This window comes from Dermacentor albipictus, chromosome 1 (assembly GCF_038994185.2).
Source record: "Dermacentor albipictus isolate Rhodes 1998 colony chromosome 1, USDA_Dalb.pri_finalv2, whole genome shotgun sequence".
NCBI classification, from domain to species: domain Eukaryota; kingdom Metazoa; phylum Arthropoda; class Arachnida; order Ixodida; family Ixodidae; genus Dermacentor; species Dermacentor albipictus.
Window position 1 is genome coordinate 147,475,314 of NC_091821.1, and position 20,673 is coordinate 147,495,986.

The window sequence follows — 20,673 nt, forward strand, 5'->3', positions numbered from 1 at the left end:
AAATTATGATTAACATAGTTGTCCTCAACTTGTTCATATCACGGCCTTTACATTTATCATATCAGCGGCATGCACTCCTTTGCTGGTTTCGCACTGATATAGTTCTAAAGTTCGTGTGATATTTTCTTTCTTAATCTTTTCAGACGCTGTCTACACAATTGTGTACAGCAAGATAGTGCATTAACAGCAAAAACACTGATGAAAGTAATGATATTTAATATGTGTTGCATACGTCTTGAAACACTTATTATTGGAACTGTGCCACGATTTTGCATAACGTGCAGCATGTTCAAGAAAAATGAGAGGGAAAGTAGACGGTTGGGTGTTTTTACTCTGTGTCTATATGTTGTATGTAGCTGGTGCACTTCTTTCATTGTTTTTCACAATGTCATGCACGAGTCATCATTTTCAAGTGGCTGGATAAGTGCTTGAAGCTTTTCAAAACCCGAAATAGGCTATGTTATCATGTTTGATGTTAGAGTAGCAAGTTTTCGCATGAAGTCGAAATTCTGTAAACTTGACAAAACTCACTAAACAATTGACAATTCTTAATGTTTTCTGAAGTAGTACATTTTCTATGATTCTGAAGCTGCCAGAGTTGCGGTGAAACAAGTTTTCAATCAACGAGATGAGGAGGCATCTGAAAGGTTAAAATGTAGACAAACAACATGGAAGCATTGATATCAGTTATTTTTGGCAGAATTTTTAGGACATAAGAATATATTCTTTTATGAAAAAATCCATATTTTACTTCTTGTCTTGACAGTGCGTAGCGTGCAAGAATTTGTTTGCAGCATCTTTGGCAATGGCAATGCAGGTATTCATGTATTTGATCCCTCGACAAATTCTGTGGGGAGGCCAAGCTCCAACGTGAGCCCCCCCCCCTCCCCCCCCCCCCTCCTCGAGCGAAATTTCTGGCTACGCCACTGACTGTAGAGCATCCCTTCCTGAAGCCAGCCTGTTCCCTTGGTTGACTAAAGTCCACTGTTGCCCTTATTCTATTCGAGATTATTTTGGTAAATATGTTATATAATACTGGGAGTGGGCTAATGGGCCTATAATTTTTTAATTCTTTAACGTCTCCTTTTTTGTGGATTATTACAATGTTTGCATTCTTCCAGTTTTCTGGGACCCTTGCAGTCGATAGACACTTCGTATAAAGAGCCGCCAGCTTTCCAAGCATTATGTCTCCTCCATCTTTGATTAAATCGACTGTTATTCTATCTTCTCCTGCCGCTCTTCCTCGTTTCATGTCTTGCAAGGCACTTCTGACCTCATCGCCAGTTACAGCAGGAGTTTCTGTATCCTGTTCATTACTGTTTCGAATGGAGGTATCCTGACTCCTCTGGGTACTGTACAGGTCATTATAGAATTCTTCCGCTGCTTTTGCTATACCTTCGAGATTGCTGATGATGTTACCCTGCTTATCTTTCAGTGTATACATCTTGGTTTGTCCTATGCCAAGTTTTCTTCTCACTGATTTCAGGCTGCGTCCACTTTTTACGCCTTCTTCAGTCTTTGTCACATTATAGTTTCGAATATCACGTATTTTCACCTTGTTGATCAGTTTTGACAGTTCCACGAATTCTATCTATCTCTTGAGTTGGACACTTTCATTCTTTGTCGTTTCTTTATTAGGTCCTTTGTTACTTAGGAGAGCTTGCCTACTGGTTGCCTTGGTGCCTTGCCTCTCACTTCAATTGCTGCCTCTGAATCCAGCCTAGTTACGGTTTCATTCATTATCTCTGTCATCTTCATCTCTCTGTTCTAAGGCTGCATATTTATTTGCAAGTGCCAGCCTGAATTTGTCTGCTTTTACCCTTACTGCCTCTAGGTTGACCTGTTTCTTCTTGACCAATTTTACTCTTTCTCTCTTCAAATTGAGGTGAATCCTAGCCCTCACTTACCTATGATTAATGCCGGTGCTACCTATAGACAGAAGAATCTAATTAATTACAGTTAATAATTAAAGAAAACACATGTAGCCAACACGTAATGAACACAAGGAAAGCTAAGCACAGGAGTGTTCGCAAGATATGCAGGAATGGCAAGCGTGATAATGAGCTTTGATTTAGGGGCTGCAATGCGAAGAATGGGTTGTGTTATGGGTGGTGTACAGGCAGTTAGCTCCTTTATCCGCCTGTAGGTTGCGATTCGTACGCTTAATGTTTGTGACTTGTGCACTCAGGAGTGCACCTTTCGAGCCAATCGCACAGCTGAGGCTCTTAGAAATAGACACCAAAACAAAAAGGTCCCCACTTTGAACATGGGAGGCATTTACTTAATTACAGCCAACAGCTGGCACTTGAACTGTTCACTGGGCTTGCCCAGCAAGCGCTATCGCCCAGCAAGCCCGGCTACACGAAAAATAACAGAACAATGGCTGAGGCTCCATGGAGAATCAGTTTATTATTATTATTATTATTATTATTATTATTACATCGTATGTTAATTACAGCATATAAGATGTACAGACGAGGGTCGCAAAGTACGAGACTGCAACGAGACTGTGTTATTTACTTACATGTAAATAATACAAGGATTAGCAGCAGTGCGAACAATAGAATACATATATCAAGTAAGAACTAACAGTAAGCATGACGGAATAGAAAACATAAAAACGCATGGAAGCAAAAAATGAAGAAATTGAGAAATATATACTGTATATAATAACACAAATCTAGTACAACTCAACACGCAAGAACATCAAAAATTTAACAAATAGTCTTTGAATGAATTCTCGAATGAGATTAAAGAAACATTGGTTTTTACAGACGTAAGTGAATGATTCCATAATGTGATCGCGCAGAAGGATGACGATTATTTGTCGTAATTATTTGAAACCTTAGGTAGCAAAAAAAAAAATTATTGTTCGCAGCAAATCTGGTACAGTTTGTATTTAGTAAAAGCTCAGAATCAATGATATTGATAGAAAGTTTATTTGTTATGTGTTTATGCAACAACAAAATTAGATGAAACCGAAACATGTTAGTAATATTTAAGATGCTGTTGCAACGGAGAAGAGCCGAGGCGCTGCCGTCGACAACTATATATATATATATATATATATATATATATATATATATATATATATATATATATATATATATATATATATATATATATATATATATATATATATATATATATATATATATATATATATAATTTGTGTCTGCAGTATATTTAATTTTGAGTTTTATGATGTTAGCACCCGATTCTATATTGACTGCATTTTTCTCAGCAGAGGTCATTAATGATGCACATTGCAATAAGGTGAAAGATTTCGAAATTTTAGACAAAATGTCTCATGTACATCTAAGAACGCGTAGTAGCCTAAACTTGAAATAAAATGCCTGCAGATTAACCTTTCGTTGATAGCTATCTGCGCCCGACATAATATCGACTACATTTTCCCTCTAAACCAGAAAAGTGAGTTAGATAGGTTTAAATACCAATGAGGTCTTGTCATTTAAGAGTGAATTACCCTCTACTTTCATTTATTTGTTTGTCATTGCTTCAGTGGCAACCAAAGAGCATAATTTCTGAAGAGCTCGACAGCACTGGTGCTCTTCCAAATAACTTATTTCAAGATAAATTTTATATCTTTCTTCCTTTTCTTTTGATACTGCGTAGCGATGTTGCAACAACTGATGGGTTCATTCAATTTATTTGCCTGTTGCACACCTGGCTCTCAACATCAAAACCTGAAGAAACAAGTCGAATGAAAGATGGGGAATAAAGAACTAGAGAAAGCAATAACGAAGAGAAACGTTGCTGAACGGAAGCCGTAGGAGAGGAGAGGAGACAAAGGAGAGGAAAGACAGGGAGGTTAGCCAGTGTAAGTACCGGCTGGCCGGAAGCCGTAGCTCCCCGAAGACCCTGAGGGATAAAAAGCGGCGTGTTTTCAATCGCCATAACTCTAACTACATCGCACAACTAGAGTGGTGCCGGAACGTCTATGGAAAGTCATCTTAAACTTTATTGTCTGCGGTCTAATGCCATCAGTGACAAATTCAGTCGACGTCTTTGTGCGCTTCTGAAGAGGGCATTAATACACCTTGCTTGGATAATACACCAACCAGACTTGTATATATTTACAAACGTGCTTACTGATATCTCGCGAAGGCAAAAAAAAAAACGCTTTTGGCGTTAGCGGACTGATGAGTGCCATGCACCCAGCCTTATAGAAGCTTCGGATGCGTTCTCTTGAAGTAGCAACTCTTTCCGGCTGTGATGCTGTCGAGGCAGTGCTGTAGCATTCTCCTGGCGAGCGGCGAAGTTAGGTAGGAAATAGTTCTGACGAAGGACGATTGTTAAAAGGTTGATCGGAAGCACTAAAGCTGACAGTAATACTTTTAAGTGGTACAGTCGCATCTGTCCGATGAATCATTATTAGACAGTTGTAAGCATGGCGCCATGTGCGTCGCTAAGAATGGTGCACCATATCATCCGTGCTTTTCTACACTAGATGCTTGTGCCGCGTTACGGGGAACAGTTGAGAGGAATCTGCCCAAAGTCGTTGAGTGAGAGAGCAGTGCACTTGCACCTTCGAAATGTAGGAGCCGCGGCTTTTCCGGCAGACGGTGTTCACACACCGAAACACTGGCGCATTGATGTAGAGCGCATCGGGCCAAAAGGGCGCTTCGAAGCTAACGCTGTCGATTATTTCTCGAAGCTTGTCGATATGCGTAACGCGTGCGGTAGTTCACAGCACATTGGCAAAATCGTGCCAGTGCTGAAAATTTTCGAACTTTACCCGCACACGCACGCACGCACGCACGCACGCACACGCGCGCACGCACGCACGCACGCACGCACACGCGCACACGCATACATACATACATACGTACATACATACATATATATATATATATATATATATATATATATATATATATATATATATATATATATATATATATATATATATATATATATATATATATATATATATTGCATAAAGTAACAGTAACAGCAACACCGAGGCTTTATGAAGAAACTCTCTAAGCAACAAAGCGAACGAAAGCGACAATATCACAAAACAGATCAATCGACAGTACATATGAAACACTATTATTAACGCAACGGTTTCTTTATATCTATTAAGAGCGCCTACCGATACCCCTGTTCTAAAGAAATTAAGTGCTTTAAGAGAGCGCTTTCCACTGCTCTTGTTGACCACAAGCTCAATAATGTCTTTAAACTTAACGATGTATCGAATCTAATTTCATTAGTAACGATTTCAGCCGGCGTATTGATGTATACGTATCATGATGAGGGCATTCTAGTAGAATGTCATATGCGTCTTTCTCCGCAAAACCACAATCGCAGTGGAATTCACTCACTTTGCGCCCAATGCTATACAAGTGTCTCTCGTATATATACTTACGCTGGGTGCGTTTGATGAGTCCAACTACACAAAAGCCAACGGCAAACCACCGAAGCTAGGCTGCTGGAACTATACGTGGACGCGACGTAAAAAAAAAAGTCGTTTTGAAGCAGCAACTCTCATCGGAGCTCTCAGACGCTTGACAGCAGCAGAATCAGCAGCAGCTGGCCGGTCTTCAGCGTCACTAAACAGCGCTCTCTTTAGCCCCAGTGGATACTAAGCTGCGACCTCGAAGTGCGCCTGCACTGGACAAGTCAATCACTGGGAAACCGGTAACTTTCCGCAGGAACTACGTAGACTTGACGCCACGGATGCATCGCTGAGGAACCAAGAACAGCCGCCGACGCACTCAACCACGCGGCAGCAGCCGGCAGCGGTCGCCCTCTTCATCTGCCTTGAGAAGCGCGTTTTTTGTTTGTTACCACACAGGTGGGTGCGTTTGATTACGTGGTTGGTGTTGCCTCGATAACACTTCATTCGTAACACCCGAATAACTTTTTTTTTGTTTTGCGGTGTTGCTGAAAGCTGCGCTATATTTTGAGGTTGCACAATTTCAAAATCAAGCACAGCTTCACAGATCTGTGCTCGCTGCTCTTCCATCCAAGTTTCAGGCGCCCGCCTCCTACGAACGCACAGAATAACTCGCAAAGGACGGCCAAATGTGCAGCCTAAGGCTAGCTTTAACCACACAATTACTGTGTAGCTGACACGAGGGATACGAGAAGCCAGTTACTTCACCACCACTGCACTTCCCAGCCACAGTGTCTGCAGGAGTAAGCATCTTATAATAGGCATACTATAATGAGCTACTTCGATGGCTGCCTCTCCCTCCGCTTTCGAAGCAACACTTAACCTGAGATGCACTTGATATAAAATCCCACATCCACTGCCGTGGGCCCGGATCGGCGTTCGCTAACAACCTTGAGGCTGTTAACAATGCCAACACGCATAATTGAACATGAAGGCGCAGGAAGTGACGCGCACCACCGTAGATCTATCGTAGAGCGCCCTGCGCATTGTCACGGTGGAGGTTGTATATTCGGATCCGGCCGGTGGCGTGGGTTTTTTTTTTTTCCACTTCACCTTCGCGTGTCTAGAATACCGGAAGAAACATAATATTAACTTACTCTCGTGGTAAATAAATAAATAAATAAATAAATAAATAAATAAATAAATAAATAAATAAATAAATAAATGACCGTTCAGTATATTCGTGGCTGTCTAATGCCAGTCATTATGCTTGCAGCAAGAATGGGGGGGATGACGCACAATGCGAGCAGGAAGCACGCTTCGTTCTCAGACTGATTTCTCACAAAATGTATTCACGTTAGCTTGAGTGACCATGTGCGAATGATGCAACTCGCGGGTCGGCTGCCTCGGGCCTGCCGGCGGTCGATTGCTGGTCGCTTTTTTAAAAACACAATTGTAAACGTCCCACATGAGTCGAGTTTCAATGAGGGGTGCCAAATCAACCACAAATCAAGGTAAAGCATTCACATTTAATGACAATGGCAAACCCGCTCATTAACTATCAGCTTGTGTGTGTGTGTGTTCTGCTATCAGTGTCTAATTTGCTGCGGAAATATCGATTATGCAATACCAACTAGTCCAACGCTCAACCTTGGTGTTCCTAAACGCACAGGCGGACACTGTGACCGACCTCAACGCGAAGATTCAGGCTCTCGGAAAATCCGCGCATATTTGCTGGAGAATGGCGGAAAACAATTGCGCTGGGCCAGAAAACGAAGATGTCGAGAGCAGCAGAGCTTGCGAATTACACACCAACCTGCTGCAGCTGTGACCTTCACGGATATCAGAGGGACATGCTCAAGTCATGTAGTCTGAACGGCGCACAGGTTGTGTTGGATTCCTAGCGATATCTGTACTGCACTTAAAATGCTCGAGCTTTCTAAAGAAGAGGTGCTTATAGGTCAAATGTTGTAAAACACTTCTGTCTTTAGGTTTCCTAACTTGTGTGCCAAAGCTAAACCTTGAAAACACACGCCTCCTCATTGAACATAATAAGGTTTCGGGTGTACTTTTAAACTTGTAAAAATATTACGGATTGCATTATTTCATGTTCTTTTTTCATCTGGCATTACGTTTTAATTTTCCTTCCTTGTAAAGGAAAGGCTGCAATCGCGTGGCGCTAACGCAAGCTGGGAACCTTATTCTCAAGCACCTTCCCGGCGGGGCAGACTACGAACACAAAGCGGTCGCTGGTTGGGGCACCCTAAGCTCTAGAACCCTATTCTAAGCATCCCTAAAGCCGCGTAAGCTTAATGGGGCGAATTCACGAAGCTTTTCTTTGATAAGTGCTCTCTGCCATTGACCAGCCGCCTTCACTAATATTATGTCCAACATCAGGATTGGTTGAAGTTTTCTTTTACAAACAATTCTAGCGGACGAGTTTTTGTGACTACGGGCCCAGTTTTCTTACAAATGTCAATCCAATTTCAAATGCATTAAACTTGTGAAAAAAAGAACCCATGTGTAAATTGTAAGCGTACAATGATTACAACCAGTTTCATTGAGTGATTGCGGTTCCTGCGGCGTTCTTGCTGAATCTCGTTGAAATATTGGCAAAAGATTAGGGGGCCGTATTCACAAAGCTTTGCGTTCGTAAGCGATCTTGGCCATTAGCTACTAATATGTACAGCCTCATGATTGATTGAAATTTGCTCTTAGAACAATCCTAACGCAAGAGCAGATACCAACCAATTGTGCTGTTATTACTAATGAAGGCTGCCCGGCCAACGGCAAACAGATCTTGCGAACGAAAAGCTCTGTGAATTGGGCGTGTGTTCCGTCGTCTCCTGTGTAAGCTAATTTATACTGTCGTCTTGCCGTCTTGTTGCCTTAAGCAAAAGAGGAAATGTTGACCATTTGGGCGAGCCCAGTGCAAAACCTGTAACGTATCAGCCAGTATAATGAAACGCCGCTGTTACAATGCTGTTCATTTTCGCGCGTTGTCAGTGGTTCGCGTGGCGCTTTTCTCACGTTGACCGCGGGACGCACCGGTGCATCCCGGTGCACCGTTCCCGGCCGTGAGCTGTGGATCTTAAGAAAGGAATATAATTGAGCGAAATGAATCCTTACAGTATAGCGGCACAGCATTGAACTGACTCACCTTTTTTTTTTCTCGCAGTGCTTGTTTAGACTAATGATGGCGATCCTTTCCGTAATAATTATTCACAATGGCACTAGCCAAATGTGTAAGACTTCACAGGCGCAAAAGTGCCGAACGCGGCGCGTATTCTATCGACAGTCAAATAAAATCACTTTTAAACGTAATTCTGCTGTAAAAAGTAAGCAAACGCCGCAGATTAATGAGGGGGTGTACCAGCCAAGCTAGACTCAGTTGGGTTCATACATGCTTAAAGTGCACAAGCATTTGTGCTAATTGTGATTTCGAGGGCGCAGATCACCGAGTTCAATACGTTATAGCACATGTACAGGGTGCCCGAACCATCATGCACCAAGATATAAATGTATGCAAGTGCCACGTAGCTGAACAGAATAAAGGTAATGTTGTTTGACGTCGCTTGCAGACACTCGGATTATTTATTTGCATTCTGCCTGATTACATAATTAGTAATAAGTTAATCAACTTATATATTGTAATTTGATGAAAAGGGTTAATGAGGAAATTGTAGATCAACATGAGAAACTCACGATACAGCTTTCTGTTGGTCGATACGTGCTGCATAAAAGTGTTTTTCCGAGCGTGAAAGAAGCCCGCGAATGCATGCCAAGTGCCTCGAGCGGCCAGTCACTTTGCGTGTATTCGCGGGCTTCTTTGAATCTTGGAAAAAACACTTGTATGTAGTACGTATTCAGCAACAGAAAGCTGTATCGGGAGTTTTTCACGTTGGCCTACCATTTTCTCATTGACACTTTCCGTCTAATTATAGATTTGAGAAGTTGATCAAATAATTAAAGCTAACTATGTAATTAAGCGGAATGCAGAAAATAATTAAGGTATCTCCGAGCAACGGCAAACGTTACCTTGGTTCTGTCCAGCTACGTGGCATTTGAATATTTTTTAAATGTGGGTGCATTATACTTAGGGCACCTTGTTAAACCTTAGAGCGCAGCAAATAATATGGTACCTTGTCTGCATTATGAGGCCGGTGCAGCGGTCATATGTAACTTAACACTGCCAGGTTGTATGGATCCCGTATTTGTCATCGCAAGCGATCACATTTCATTTATGTTGCGTTATGATCAATCGAGCGCTCTCTGTTGTGTTGGATTCCTAGCGATATCTGTACCGCATTTAAAATACTCGAGCTTTCTAAAGAGGAGGGTGCTTATAGGTCAAATGTTGTAAAACACTTCTGTCTTTAGGTTTCGTAACTTGTGTGCCAAAGCTAAACCCTGAAAATATATTTATTTTTTTGTTTAATATTTCTGAATGAAGACTAGGGTATAATGAAATCACGTAAACGAATTTGCTATATAGTCACCGGGGCTGCTTACAGAACAATTAAGCTATATGAAGCTTCATAGACATTCGAACTGACCGACAGTGTGTGCTTCTGGATGTTTTTCGCGCGTGGACTATGGAATAATAAGTCATTTATTGTGTACTTTTGTTATCTGCAGTAGAATGCTAGGCGCGAGGCCAGACAAGCATTTCTGCGGCATTCATGAATTAATCAACGCTTCGTGTGGCCGTCAGACTTCGCCGGACCCCTTTTCTCTTTTGCGTCCTGATGTTTTCTTTTTCTCCAACTACGTGCGCACACCGTGAGCAAAACTGCACGTACCAGATGTTCTACGAAAGGGAAAAAAAATCTTTGTCCTATATACGCACAGCTGAAAATTGACGAGCGCACTGTGTTGTTCGTGTGGCAAAGTTTGGACTGCGTTAGCGATGCACTAAACTGCGAAGAAAGTCAGCTTGTTCCCGGAGCCCACGATCGGGTGCACTTTTGCTCGCGGGTGGACAGTCGTTAACAAAAGTGTCGAAGCCACTACGCGTGTGTCCGGGCGTCGGGCCGCGTGCCACGGCCGCCTCTCCAATACTTTCGTTGCTTCAAACCCTCGATAATGGCAGAATGTAATGCATGCTGGCCGTGACATAGACTTCCTGATCTATTTTCTCAGGTGGGAGTTGCATATACGGTTAATTTTTTGTATCTTATGCGTTTAGCTGTGCCTCATTGCGCGGGTGACCATTCATGGCAGAACGGAACGTATAACACATTTTTATAAGCTCCCCTATGTTTGTACAGCAAAGATGTCCTTTGAGTTCAGCAGTGAATCTTTTTATGATCGTCCTTTTAATGTAGGAAAGTTGCTTTGGCCAAGGAGTAATGCGTCAATACAGAGATCTGCTCTAAAAGAATACATTACCTCGTTTAAAGAAAGTGATCTCATATATATGTATTGAAGGTGGCATCGCATTGTGTGCCATCTTTTATTTATTTTGAGTTCTTAGATTGGCTTGATCGATTTGCTCGTGCGTAAGTGCAGAAACTGCAGTGCTTTTTTGCTGCAACGTTTTTCATATCATTGCTTCTTATCATCGTTTGAGCATTGAAAATTTTATTGTTTGTAGAGAAGCCGGTGATACAGTGTTTGCAAAGATCTCCAATTTCATCCAAGGTAATAAAATCAGAGAGCCACGATGTTTCTCACTTTCCTTGGTTTCAGGGCGTCAGGCTTGCCGCAGGAGCTCTATAACAAAGAGCTCGAAGGTAGACCTTGCCGCTCGCGCAGTGGCTTGCCTTCGAAATTTTCGGCGCAGACTGTAGTACATGGAAACACCGTAAACAACCAAAGCACGTCGTTCGTGGCAATGCAAACTACGCTCCAGTTACCTGACGTAGCCATTCGATTCATTTTAAGTTCGCTTCGTTCTATAAGATGCGCGACAAAAAGTCGGCTACTTGAGCACTGAGCACCACGGTTCATGAAGTCGAGATATATAGCATGTATACGCTGTACGCCAAGTTGCATGGCCGCAGTGCAGTCACTTTCAGGCGGAATGAGGCTGCACCTGGGAGCGTAGTGGTTAGTCTCATCGAACTCATGCGTTGCCATAAGCCTCGCTCTCAGTACATGCGCTGCAGTCTCACTGTCGGAGCAGCTCAATCAGTATGTGAGTGCGATGCGCGCGTGGCACTTCACGTGCACGCATTCGTTTCAAATTGTCACGCATTGGCTGCGTTACACGGTCGAGCGTGTAACGCAGCGCAGCGAAGCGCGATAGGGACAAAAGAAGCGTTCTATGAATGATCCCATAGTTTCCTCCTTTATCGAGACTCTGCTGGACAGCGTCAGCACTGCGAGCCGTATTCGCACAACTGCGGCGGCAGGTGCGCGTATTGTGACGGCAAGAGCATCAGTCATTTTTTCTGCTCGCAGCAGCCGCGCCGGCGAAGGCAGCCCGTGTTCCGAGTGTCGGAGACTCGCCGCACTCCTCTACATTGGGTGCATCCGAAGACATGAAGCTGGTGCGCTGGTGTCCTTCCTCCAGGGAGCAGCTCCAGGAGGCCGAGGAGAAGATATTCGCGTGTAAGAGTTTCTCTCCGGGTTGTGCACTTACGATCACGCTTATACACATTTGTACACGTACATGCTACACATTTATACCAACCTGTGTAAGCAGAATTCGCTCTGTATCTCTGAGTATCCGCCATAGATATGTAGTGTGGACAAATGCGTGTTGCTGGGCAGCCACTTCTCTGACTTGAGTTTGTCTGCTACCGTTTCAGATCTGAACAGGAAATATACAGGCCGCTATGTTGAAGTTGGCCGCTTTGGAGACGCTGTCTCTCCTTGTCGCTTGTGGACCATCACTATGAAACCGGAATCGGAGGAAGCGGTTACTCAGGTAACATCGAGGTCTTCAAAATTTTTCTCCGCAATTTTTCGCGTGCACTCTCGTCACGAGTCAACGAACGTAGCTGTACCGCGGACCTTGCTCCCCTTTACTGCTTTGTTCCCGGCGCGTAAAGTTCAACCTCGTTTTTGACAGGAAGTATTTTTCTTATTTTTCATTCTGAGTGTGGTTGTAACTTTGATGATAGCGGGACAGCCGTTTCTTCTGTGGCCTACTTCTCCGGACTTGCACCACTTATTAAACAACAAATGACAGAGAATTTCTGTGCACGCAGTGTCAAATAAATATATCTTTAAGGGGAGACACGTCTGGGAGGTCGTCTGGAGGAGCTATCTATGGCCTGCTGCTCCACGTGGAGATACGGTGGATGGACAGGAAGAAGAAAAGCGAGGCGGTGAAGTTGATAAGTACAGAGAGCTGCACACATGCGCTATGTACACCTTCTCACTATGCAATCGTTCGCACTATCTGTGTGCTTTTGCTTATCTGAGGCAGGGTCTGGAGCTATTTAGTAGAGTTAAAGGTCGACCTTGCACAAAAGTGCCAGAGGAGCCCTTGACACTTTTTTGGGGAACCCTCGACACGCCACGCATTCGCTCCCAAGCTCCTAGAATCTGGTCCCGTATTCAGAAAAAAAGAAAGAAATAAAGGAAACGTTTTTATGCTAGAACTGTTTGTACGGGCGAGTGCCAGCCAATCGTGATATTGGACTTGTTATTACGAATGCGGTCGGTTTATGGCGAACAGCATTTACGAACGAAAAGCTTTCTTAGTTCACAATGCATTTTGTTCGTGAGACCTGTTTGCCATTGGCGTATGCATTCGCTAATAATACAGTCAACATTGCTATCCGCTAGCACTCGCTCTTATGAACAGTTCTAGCGTAATAACTTATTGTTAATACGTGCTTTGAAGCCGAATTGGCAAATACACTGGAAGATTATTACATATGTGGAGTGTACTTCGCTAAGCTCTTGTGAATTCCTTTAGAGTTTGTACAAGTACGCCAAGTTCATGCGTAATGCGGTTGACATTACCAATAGATGATAATGCTGCCTGAAAATCAGAGTATATGCTATTTTCTCGCTGCTTGTACTAAGTTCATGTATCGTAGCACCAATTAAATGGCGAGTTCTGCTGCAGTTGATGTCACATGCCAGAGTTAGGTTCCAATCAAACGCGGACATAAAAAAAAAAGAAATATTTGGTGAGGGCCGTCCTTGCATGCTTGGATCTAACTCGCGTATTGGTAATATCTTTTTTAACCATGGTTGTTAGTCTGCAAGCATAAAAATGTCTGAAGCAGCAGAAGCTTGATGTGGGCGAGTTGGTTTAACATACTTGAAGAGAAGAGCGCTACAAAGACGCGTACTAAAAGACGAACTTGTCCGTCTTACATGTTCTTCTTTTAGTCCGCGTCTTTGTAGCGCTCTTTTCTTATCTTCAAATAAAAATATCTTTTGCGAATTCTTCCTTCAACTGCGAACTCTATTTTCGGGAGTATACAAGCCACTATGCAGAGTTAAATATATTTGCGCTATAAAATTCGTGTCTTGTTATTAGATCTGCGTGAGTCTGAATCCCCGTATGAATGAGAGCATTTTATCTTTCAGTAAGTGCAGTAGCTAGCGCACGAGCTCTGCTACTCTCCGCTGGGCTGGTAATTAGAAAGTATCGCTCTCGGAACAAAAGCATTTAAGATGCAAACAATAAATACAAAGTTTTGTTATTTGACATTTTGCACGGATACTTGGTGATTGAACACTTTGCACGTTGTTTATTTTTTCCTTGCAGACACGCACTGACGTAGCTTTATGCATGAGTGATTTTTCCCGCATGTCTTTCGAGAAACTGTAACATGTACCCAGTATATACTTGGTGCTTGAACTTCTCATTTCATAGCGGTTACCTTTGAAATCCAACTCAACATGTAAACTGTTTGCCCCCAGCTCACCGTCTGCTCTTTCTGCGTCATTTTCTAAAGGCGCTTAATTTTATTTACTGTTTGGTGCCAGCTGTTTGACCTTCGCATGACGCTGTCACATTGTAGACTGTTTGATGTCTCGTCGAAAGAACTTTAGGAATGCCATCCTTCGTTTGCTGCTGCGCTGGCCAGTTTAGCGACATTAATTGAAAACGACATTCAGGACTAGATGAGCTCGGGCAACTAATTTGTTCTCAAATTGTGTAATATTGGAGGCGGAGTAGCAGCAGTGGGCGAACGGCCGGAGTGATGTTGGGGGACAGCGAAAAACAAGCGTAATGTTTTAAATGTCCCTATAAAAATAATATGGGCATATCGTGCTATGACGTTAAAGGCTTGCGTTCAGCTAAGAACCCACATGCACCATGTTGCAGCCCGCCCCTGCGCAGCTTCAAGAACTGCTCATTTTGTTCTTCCCAAACTTTCTTTCATGGTGAGAGGAAGCAGATTTCAATCGTCAGTAGATTCTCAGCTACATTCCCATGCTTTAGCCTCTGCTTGCATGCAAGTAGGCGTTCGAGTTCCATGCCGAACGGAATAGACAGAAGATAGTGAATGCTTACAACCTGAAGCATGCTAAAGGCAATGGCGCAGACGGGTGCAGTAGAAATCTTATCCAAGGACTCTACGTCCAATGGCCCGATTCACACAGTGATACGCGGCCGCGGGTCTCACTTTGCGCAGGTGTCCTGAAGCGCGCACACATGGCCCTGCAGTGCATCGCTTCCTGTTAGAATACAAAATGCTTCCGCGATGCGCGTCCTCGAGGGCCGCGGTTCATGCACAGGCGGCTCGCGTATGCGAGCATTGTGTTAGCCAACCCTTCACCGTGCTAGAATGCCCTGTTCTGCGGATGCGACTGAGACAGTGCCTAAAATTTCTTAACGATGCCTCCTGGCTTTTATGAAGGAGCGGTATAGCTATGCAGTCGACAAGCAGCGCCTTCACATTGGGGTTATGAATAAGATTCTTGGCCTATTACCTTAACCCTCGTCGCCTCTCGCTGTGCTAGAACAAATTGTAAAGGCCAAGTCCTCCGTGACTGCAGCTTTGTTGAGGAGTTGAGATGCTTTTGTGGAGGTGAATTCACGAAGCTTTTCATTGTCAAATGTTATTTTTCCATTGGCTGTCCGTCTTCGCTAGTAATATGTCCAAGAACACGATTGACTGGCATCTGTTCTCGTGAGCAATTCTTTAATAATAGCCTATTGGTGAATGCAGGCCCAAAATATCTCTGGCTGGCTGCTTGTACATTTCCTTGCGCCAGGAACAGCATGTTTTTACACGTACCGCCCATCGATATAAAAGCGTAGGTTTCAGTTTGCAGAGCAGTCGGCTAAACTCCTTTTCCAGAAACAGTGCATAATTCTACTTAAGCCGACATAAAAAAAATGTTGGCTTTATAAATTGGCTAATCAATTTAATCGATGTCAGCTCGTCGGCGTGTGCTTTCGGGTGGCGCTATTTACCGGTGCGCGAGCTTCCAACAGTTGCAGTAAAACAGCAAAGCTAGTTCTGATTTCATTTGACTTAGTATTCCGGGTTTTAGACAGCCGTCTGTTGGCCATGGCACCCACATCATGGCAAAAATAAGGGGGGAAAGAGCTGAAACTGCATTTGAAAGCCGGCCAAAAATATGGTACGTATTTACTGCCGAATGCACTAGTGTTGTTAGTGACCGTCACGTCTCTTCAATGTCTTATTAAGGTGGCGAGTCGGACAGGTTGGTTGGAGTTAATGTTGAACAGTTGCTGAAGCGCACCGAAACACAGACAAAATTTTACAGAAAAGCAGACAGGACAGTGCTTCCTCTCTGCTTTTCTGTCAAATGTTGCCTGTGTTCTTGTGTGCTTCAACGTTTGTTCAATATGATATTCAATGTCCCCTTTGTCAATATTCCTTTGTTTTTGTCTTCATAATTTCCCTAGAAGCCAGTTTCACCTTGCACGTTCAGGGTTCAGTCCTTTGTGTTGCTTTCACTGCAAAGTGTTTGTTTTGAGCTTTGCTGGAAAGTTTGTGGTTGAGTCGGAGCTCGAGGTTATTTTATTGCAAGAGCAATAATACGGATACTCGATGCGCGTTCCTGACGTCGTGCTGTCACGGTGTCAACGGCGCGTGCGGGGTCTGAGCCAGGAGTTACGTCTATGGAGACGCTAGCAACGCGCTGTACGTTTCTCTGCATAAACAAATAAGACAAGTGGGCGCAGCGTCCCGCTCCGCTCAGTCGCCTCTGCAGCGGTACATAAATGTGACAGTAAATCCCAGAATACATTCCGGAATAAAGCAAGCCTTGACACACGGCGAGAGAAAGTCTTATAGGTTATTACAGTGAAGTGACTTGAGTGGCATCGAGAAGCGTTTCGCCGCAGTGAGCTTCTTTCGATTGCGACCCATTGTCGAGAGCTGGCGCTATTGGTCAGTCTCTCATAGGGAGCTTTCATACGTATGCCTACGGTGCGTAGAGTAGCAGACTAGAGAGCACTAGCTCAAGTCGACCTCTCTGTCTTTTCTGTCAATAAATTCTGTCTATTCACGCCTACGCTCTGTGGCGCGAGCTCCCAAATTCCTGAACGTTAAATATTAATCTCTGTAGAGGTGTACGTTGCATCTAAAGGCAGAAAACTTATATTTTAGTGGTATGATCCAATTCAGACTTAAATTGAAATTCGCAACACCTCTTTTTCCTTTCCTCGGAGCGCAGGGATTAAAACAGGTTAATAACAGCGCCTCTTGTAAGGACACACTTGGAATGTAGACGAGACTAAATAAGTTGTCTTGCTTTTTTAGGTTGGCTCCGGATTCGTTTTTATAATAGATATGCACGTATTCAGAATGGTGCTTCCTACAGAAGGTCGTCCGGGATAAGGGTGAGGTTTAAGACAAATCCCGGATAAAGGTCCGCTACGGTAATCGCTAATGATTCCGTAGACACTCCCGTGCGTTGCACTCCATGCCTTCGCAAACCGTAGTACGCCAATATGTTCTGGCAGTCAGCAAGCCTCTGCGGTGGCTCACTTGCGCAGATGCCGCTAGTGCTGATCCATGGCCTGGGCTGTGGCTCCGCGCTGTGGGTGCTGAACATCGAGGAGTTATCCAAGAACAGGGTGGTTCATACTCTGGACCTGCTGGGCTTTGGTCGTAGTTCCAGGCCATCCCTTGGAAACGACGCAACTCGCATCGAGGAGCAGATGGTGCAAAGTAAGTGCTCTTGTCGGCTCGGTTGATACACTGACTGTTCGCAATTTCTTGATCTCGATTGCATGAACACTTGAATGTCAAGCAGAGCGCTGGTTACGCTTCCAGATTTTTACTGTTTAGCTTTTTGAATGAATGGGGGGCGCTGCTGGTGGCTTAAAGTGCGTGAATGGCTGGAAAGGAGAACCAGTAGAGAAAGTACAGGAGAGGTTGATTAGTTTACAGTGGGCGTATATGACGTGGCGACAACGAAACTCTCATGGCATGCATCTTGGTTACGCTGTGTAGTGACGGAGCACGGGCTATTTTTTCCAATGACATTGAGGAGCTTTAGCCTGATGGGCATACCGTGCCCTGTTACTTTGGTAACGAGATTTAGCCGAAAACAGCAGCGTTGGTGGTGACGTGCCTGTGAAACTGTCTTCAATTAGAGTCTGTTAAAAACGACGTTGTTTTGCACAAGTATGCTTTTCATATGAACTATGAATAATTTTTTTATGTATGAACCACTCATATTTGCGCACATGAACAAGACAAGCTCTCCTATACAGCGCGTTTGTCTTTCGCGATGCTTCCACATGAGCAATGAATCATTATCGACTAGGGTTGCCAATCATCCCAAGTTTAGCAGGACAGCCCCACCTTTTGAGTTAGTATCTCGAGTTCCGACCTGACCCAGTCGGGAGGACCAAATGTGCCGACTTTGGATTTTTTCTTGTGAGTAACAATCAAACCTTTTTTTTTTCATATAGCGTGATAACTCGGTTGTATATTCTGCTCTCTTGTGTTACATTGCCATAAACATAAAGGTGGCTTAAATTTTGTCGTGGTTCTGCTTCAGTTGTCGGCCCTGGTCGTTCCCGGTACCTCTATCTGTATTGACAGCCGCGTTAGTTAACCTGGCAACTACTGCACTTTTCTTGGCGTAAATTACGACATGGTGGGACTAAAGAAATGCCCCCCTCCCCCCGCCCTCATATCTGACGCAAGAAATTTAGAGCAATAGTAAGGTTTATGCCATGCAGTTTTTATGTCGTCTGACGCAGTTAATTACTATCATATTCACTTGCCAGGAAACGTCGCACAATATGATGACGTTGTTCGCATCAACTATCTGTTCTTACCGCTTAAGTGTAAGGGTGTTAGCCATGAGGCAAATCAAGCACCCTGAAGGGTGCAAACATTTTTACTCTGTAAGCCTTTTAAAAGCAGGTATTTGTCCGATCCTATAAATGCTGCTTCTGGGACAAAAATGCAGGACGCACCGAAAACGAAATTTAGTTTCACTACCGGAGCATGGCTCTCCCGGTGCTTCGATACAAAGTCACAGAGGGGCGTTGTGCGTGGGCCTATACCATTTCGGCTTCATTCGGCAGGCACAGTGGGCACAATTAGGAGGCCGTGGATTGCAGGGTGTACAACGTTCTTTATCTTGGGTCACAACGTATGCGCGCATTTACAGTCATCAAATACACGCCAGAGGAAGGTTACTGGCAACGCGATATGGTGGCGTGGTCTTGTCGCCAAGTTGACGTGGCACGAAAAGTTCTCTTTGGAGAAATTTTGGCAGAACGTTTCTCGTGCAGGTGGGCCTACTGTGGCTTGATGGAAATGAGCAGCCATTATATATAGAGATAGAAACGAAGAGGGAAAGGTAGGGAGGTTAACCAAAGACGTGCCCAGTTGGCTACCCCACACTTGGGAAGGGAAGAACAGATAAGATGGAAAGAGAAGAAAAATCATAAAGTGTCATTCGCAGAGTCAGTCGCATAGGTCCGCTGGGTCGCATAGTCGTATTCCTCCAAGAGCGCTGTATTATCTAACAGGCTGAGTTTAGCTTGTAGAGCACGTGGTTGAGCGTCAAAGGATGTGCAGTGACACAGAAGGTGCTCTAGAGTCTCACCGCACCCGCACAAATGGCACTCCGCACTTTTGGCCGTTCCTATTAGGAATGAATGGGCATTTGTAAATGCGACGCCCAACCAAATGCGACACAGTAATGTTGTTTCGCCACGTGAGAGTCAAGATGGCAGGTGAAGTCGCAAGTTAGGGTCGAGAGAGCGCAAGCATCACTTGGCGAAACCCGGTGAATTCCATCGTAGAAATGTGGTGGGGTGAGCAAGCGATTGAAGTTTCCGCACAGCATTCGTTCTTGAGAGTGGCAAAGGCACCTGCTGATGTTTTGACGGTGATGACCATGATGATCTTGATGATAATTTATTGGCATCCCCTTTGAAACGGTTCGGTCACAAATAGTCACCTAGCCTGCTTGAGTTACTCAGGTATGCTATACATGCTTTTCATTCTAGCATGTTTGTATGCATCTCTTTAATCATTTTCTCTTCCTTGATGAGCCGAGCGCGCAGCTCAATCTACGCTGTAGTTGAAGACAATTTCGCAGTGGCTCGGCGACCATTGAAATACAATGTCGTGCCCTTTCTCGAGCGCGTGGTGTTGAGCGTGCCTTATTTCGTACACTAGCTGCTCGTGTAACCCAAGACGTAGGGCTAAACTGCAGAGTTCGTAGAGCTGCTTTGGAATCGCTGAAAATGGTAAAATTATTTAGTGGCTGCTGGAGCACGTAATTGAGTGCAGCTTGAAGAGTCGCAAGTCTTATTGCCGTCGACGCGGTATTGTGGGATTATTTAAATTGCAAAGAGGGAGTATTTGTGGGAGTATTTAAATTGCGTCTGATGGAACAACGTACCACTGCTCCGGTAGAGCTGTTGTAATTGCTGGAACCGTCCATGCAAATGTGCATGGGGTAAAATAAGACTTGCTTAGGAGAAGCAGAGAGAGCTGCTTCAGGGCCAGCGTTGACATATCTGCTTTTCTAAGAATCCCAGGAACTGAGAGGCACGCATGAATTTATTGGAGATACCACATTGCCAATGTAGGGCATTTCGCTGGCTTGAAGCCAGATGGTATCGAGTCATGGTGTCTCGTCACAGTGCCACAGAATGTAGCCCGTGGTCTTCGCGCTGGCAAACCGGCTAAATAGTGGGGTGGTAGCCATGAAAGGTGCCGAGTTTGCGCTATTAATGTCTCAGTGACGATATGAGTGGCGATCGGGTGCTCCTGTGCAATGATAATCGTTGCAGCGTTCGAAGAACATCTCGGGAGCCCAAGACATGTCAGAAGTGCTTGGGCTTGTACGCTTTGTCGTGAAAGATTAGTCTGTATGTGTAGGCCAAGACAGGAAGGTTGTATCGCTGAAGTCCGAGAAAAGTGCCGTGTATAGCTGTAACA

General features: G+C 44.1%; 1 protein-coding gene across 9 annotated transcripts in view; it reads left to right on the top strand.

The window, feature by feature from the left end:
- LOC135911016 ((Lyso)-N-acylphosphatidylethanolamine lipase-like) overlaps positions 1-20,673 on the top strand; it is a 146,873-nt gene that overhangs the window by 62,859 nt on the left and 63,341 nt on the right. For 3 of the 9 annotated variants that reach the window (XM_065443087.2, XM_065443093.2, XM_065443085.2), the window contains 3 exons: positions 11,768-11,917; positions 12,118-12,236; positions 17,253-17,427. In XM_065443087.2, coding sequence (XP_065299159.1) covers positions 11,768-11,917; positions 12,118-12,236; positions 17,253-17,427 — 444 coding nt within the window. Of the gene's footprint in view, positions 1-5,678; positions 5,822-11,767; positions 11,918-12,117; positions 12,237-17,252; positions 17,428-20,673 lie in introns of all 9 variants that reach the window. The other 6 variants (XM_065443088.2, XM_065443094.2, XM_065443086.2 and 3 more) reach the window with 3 other exon arrangements.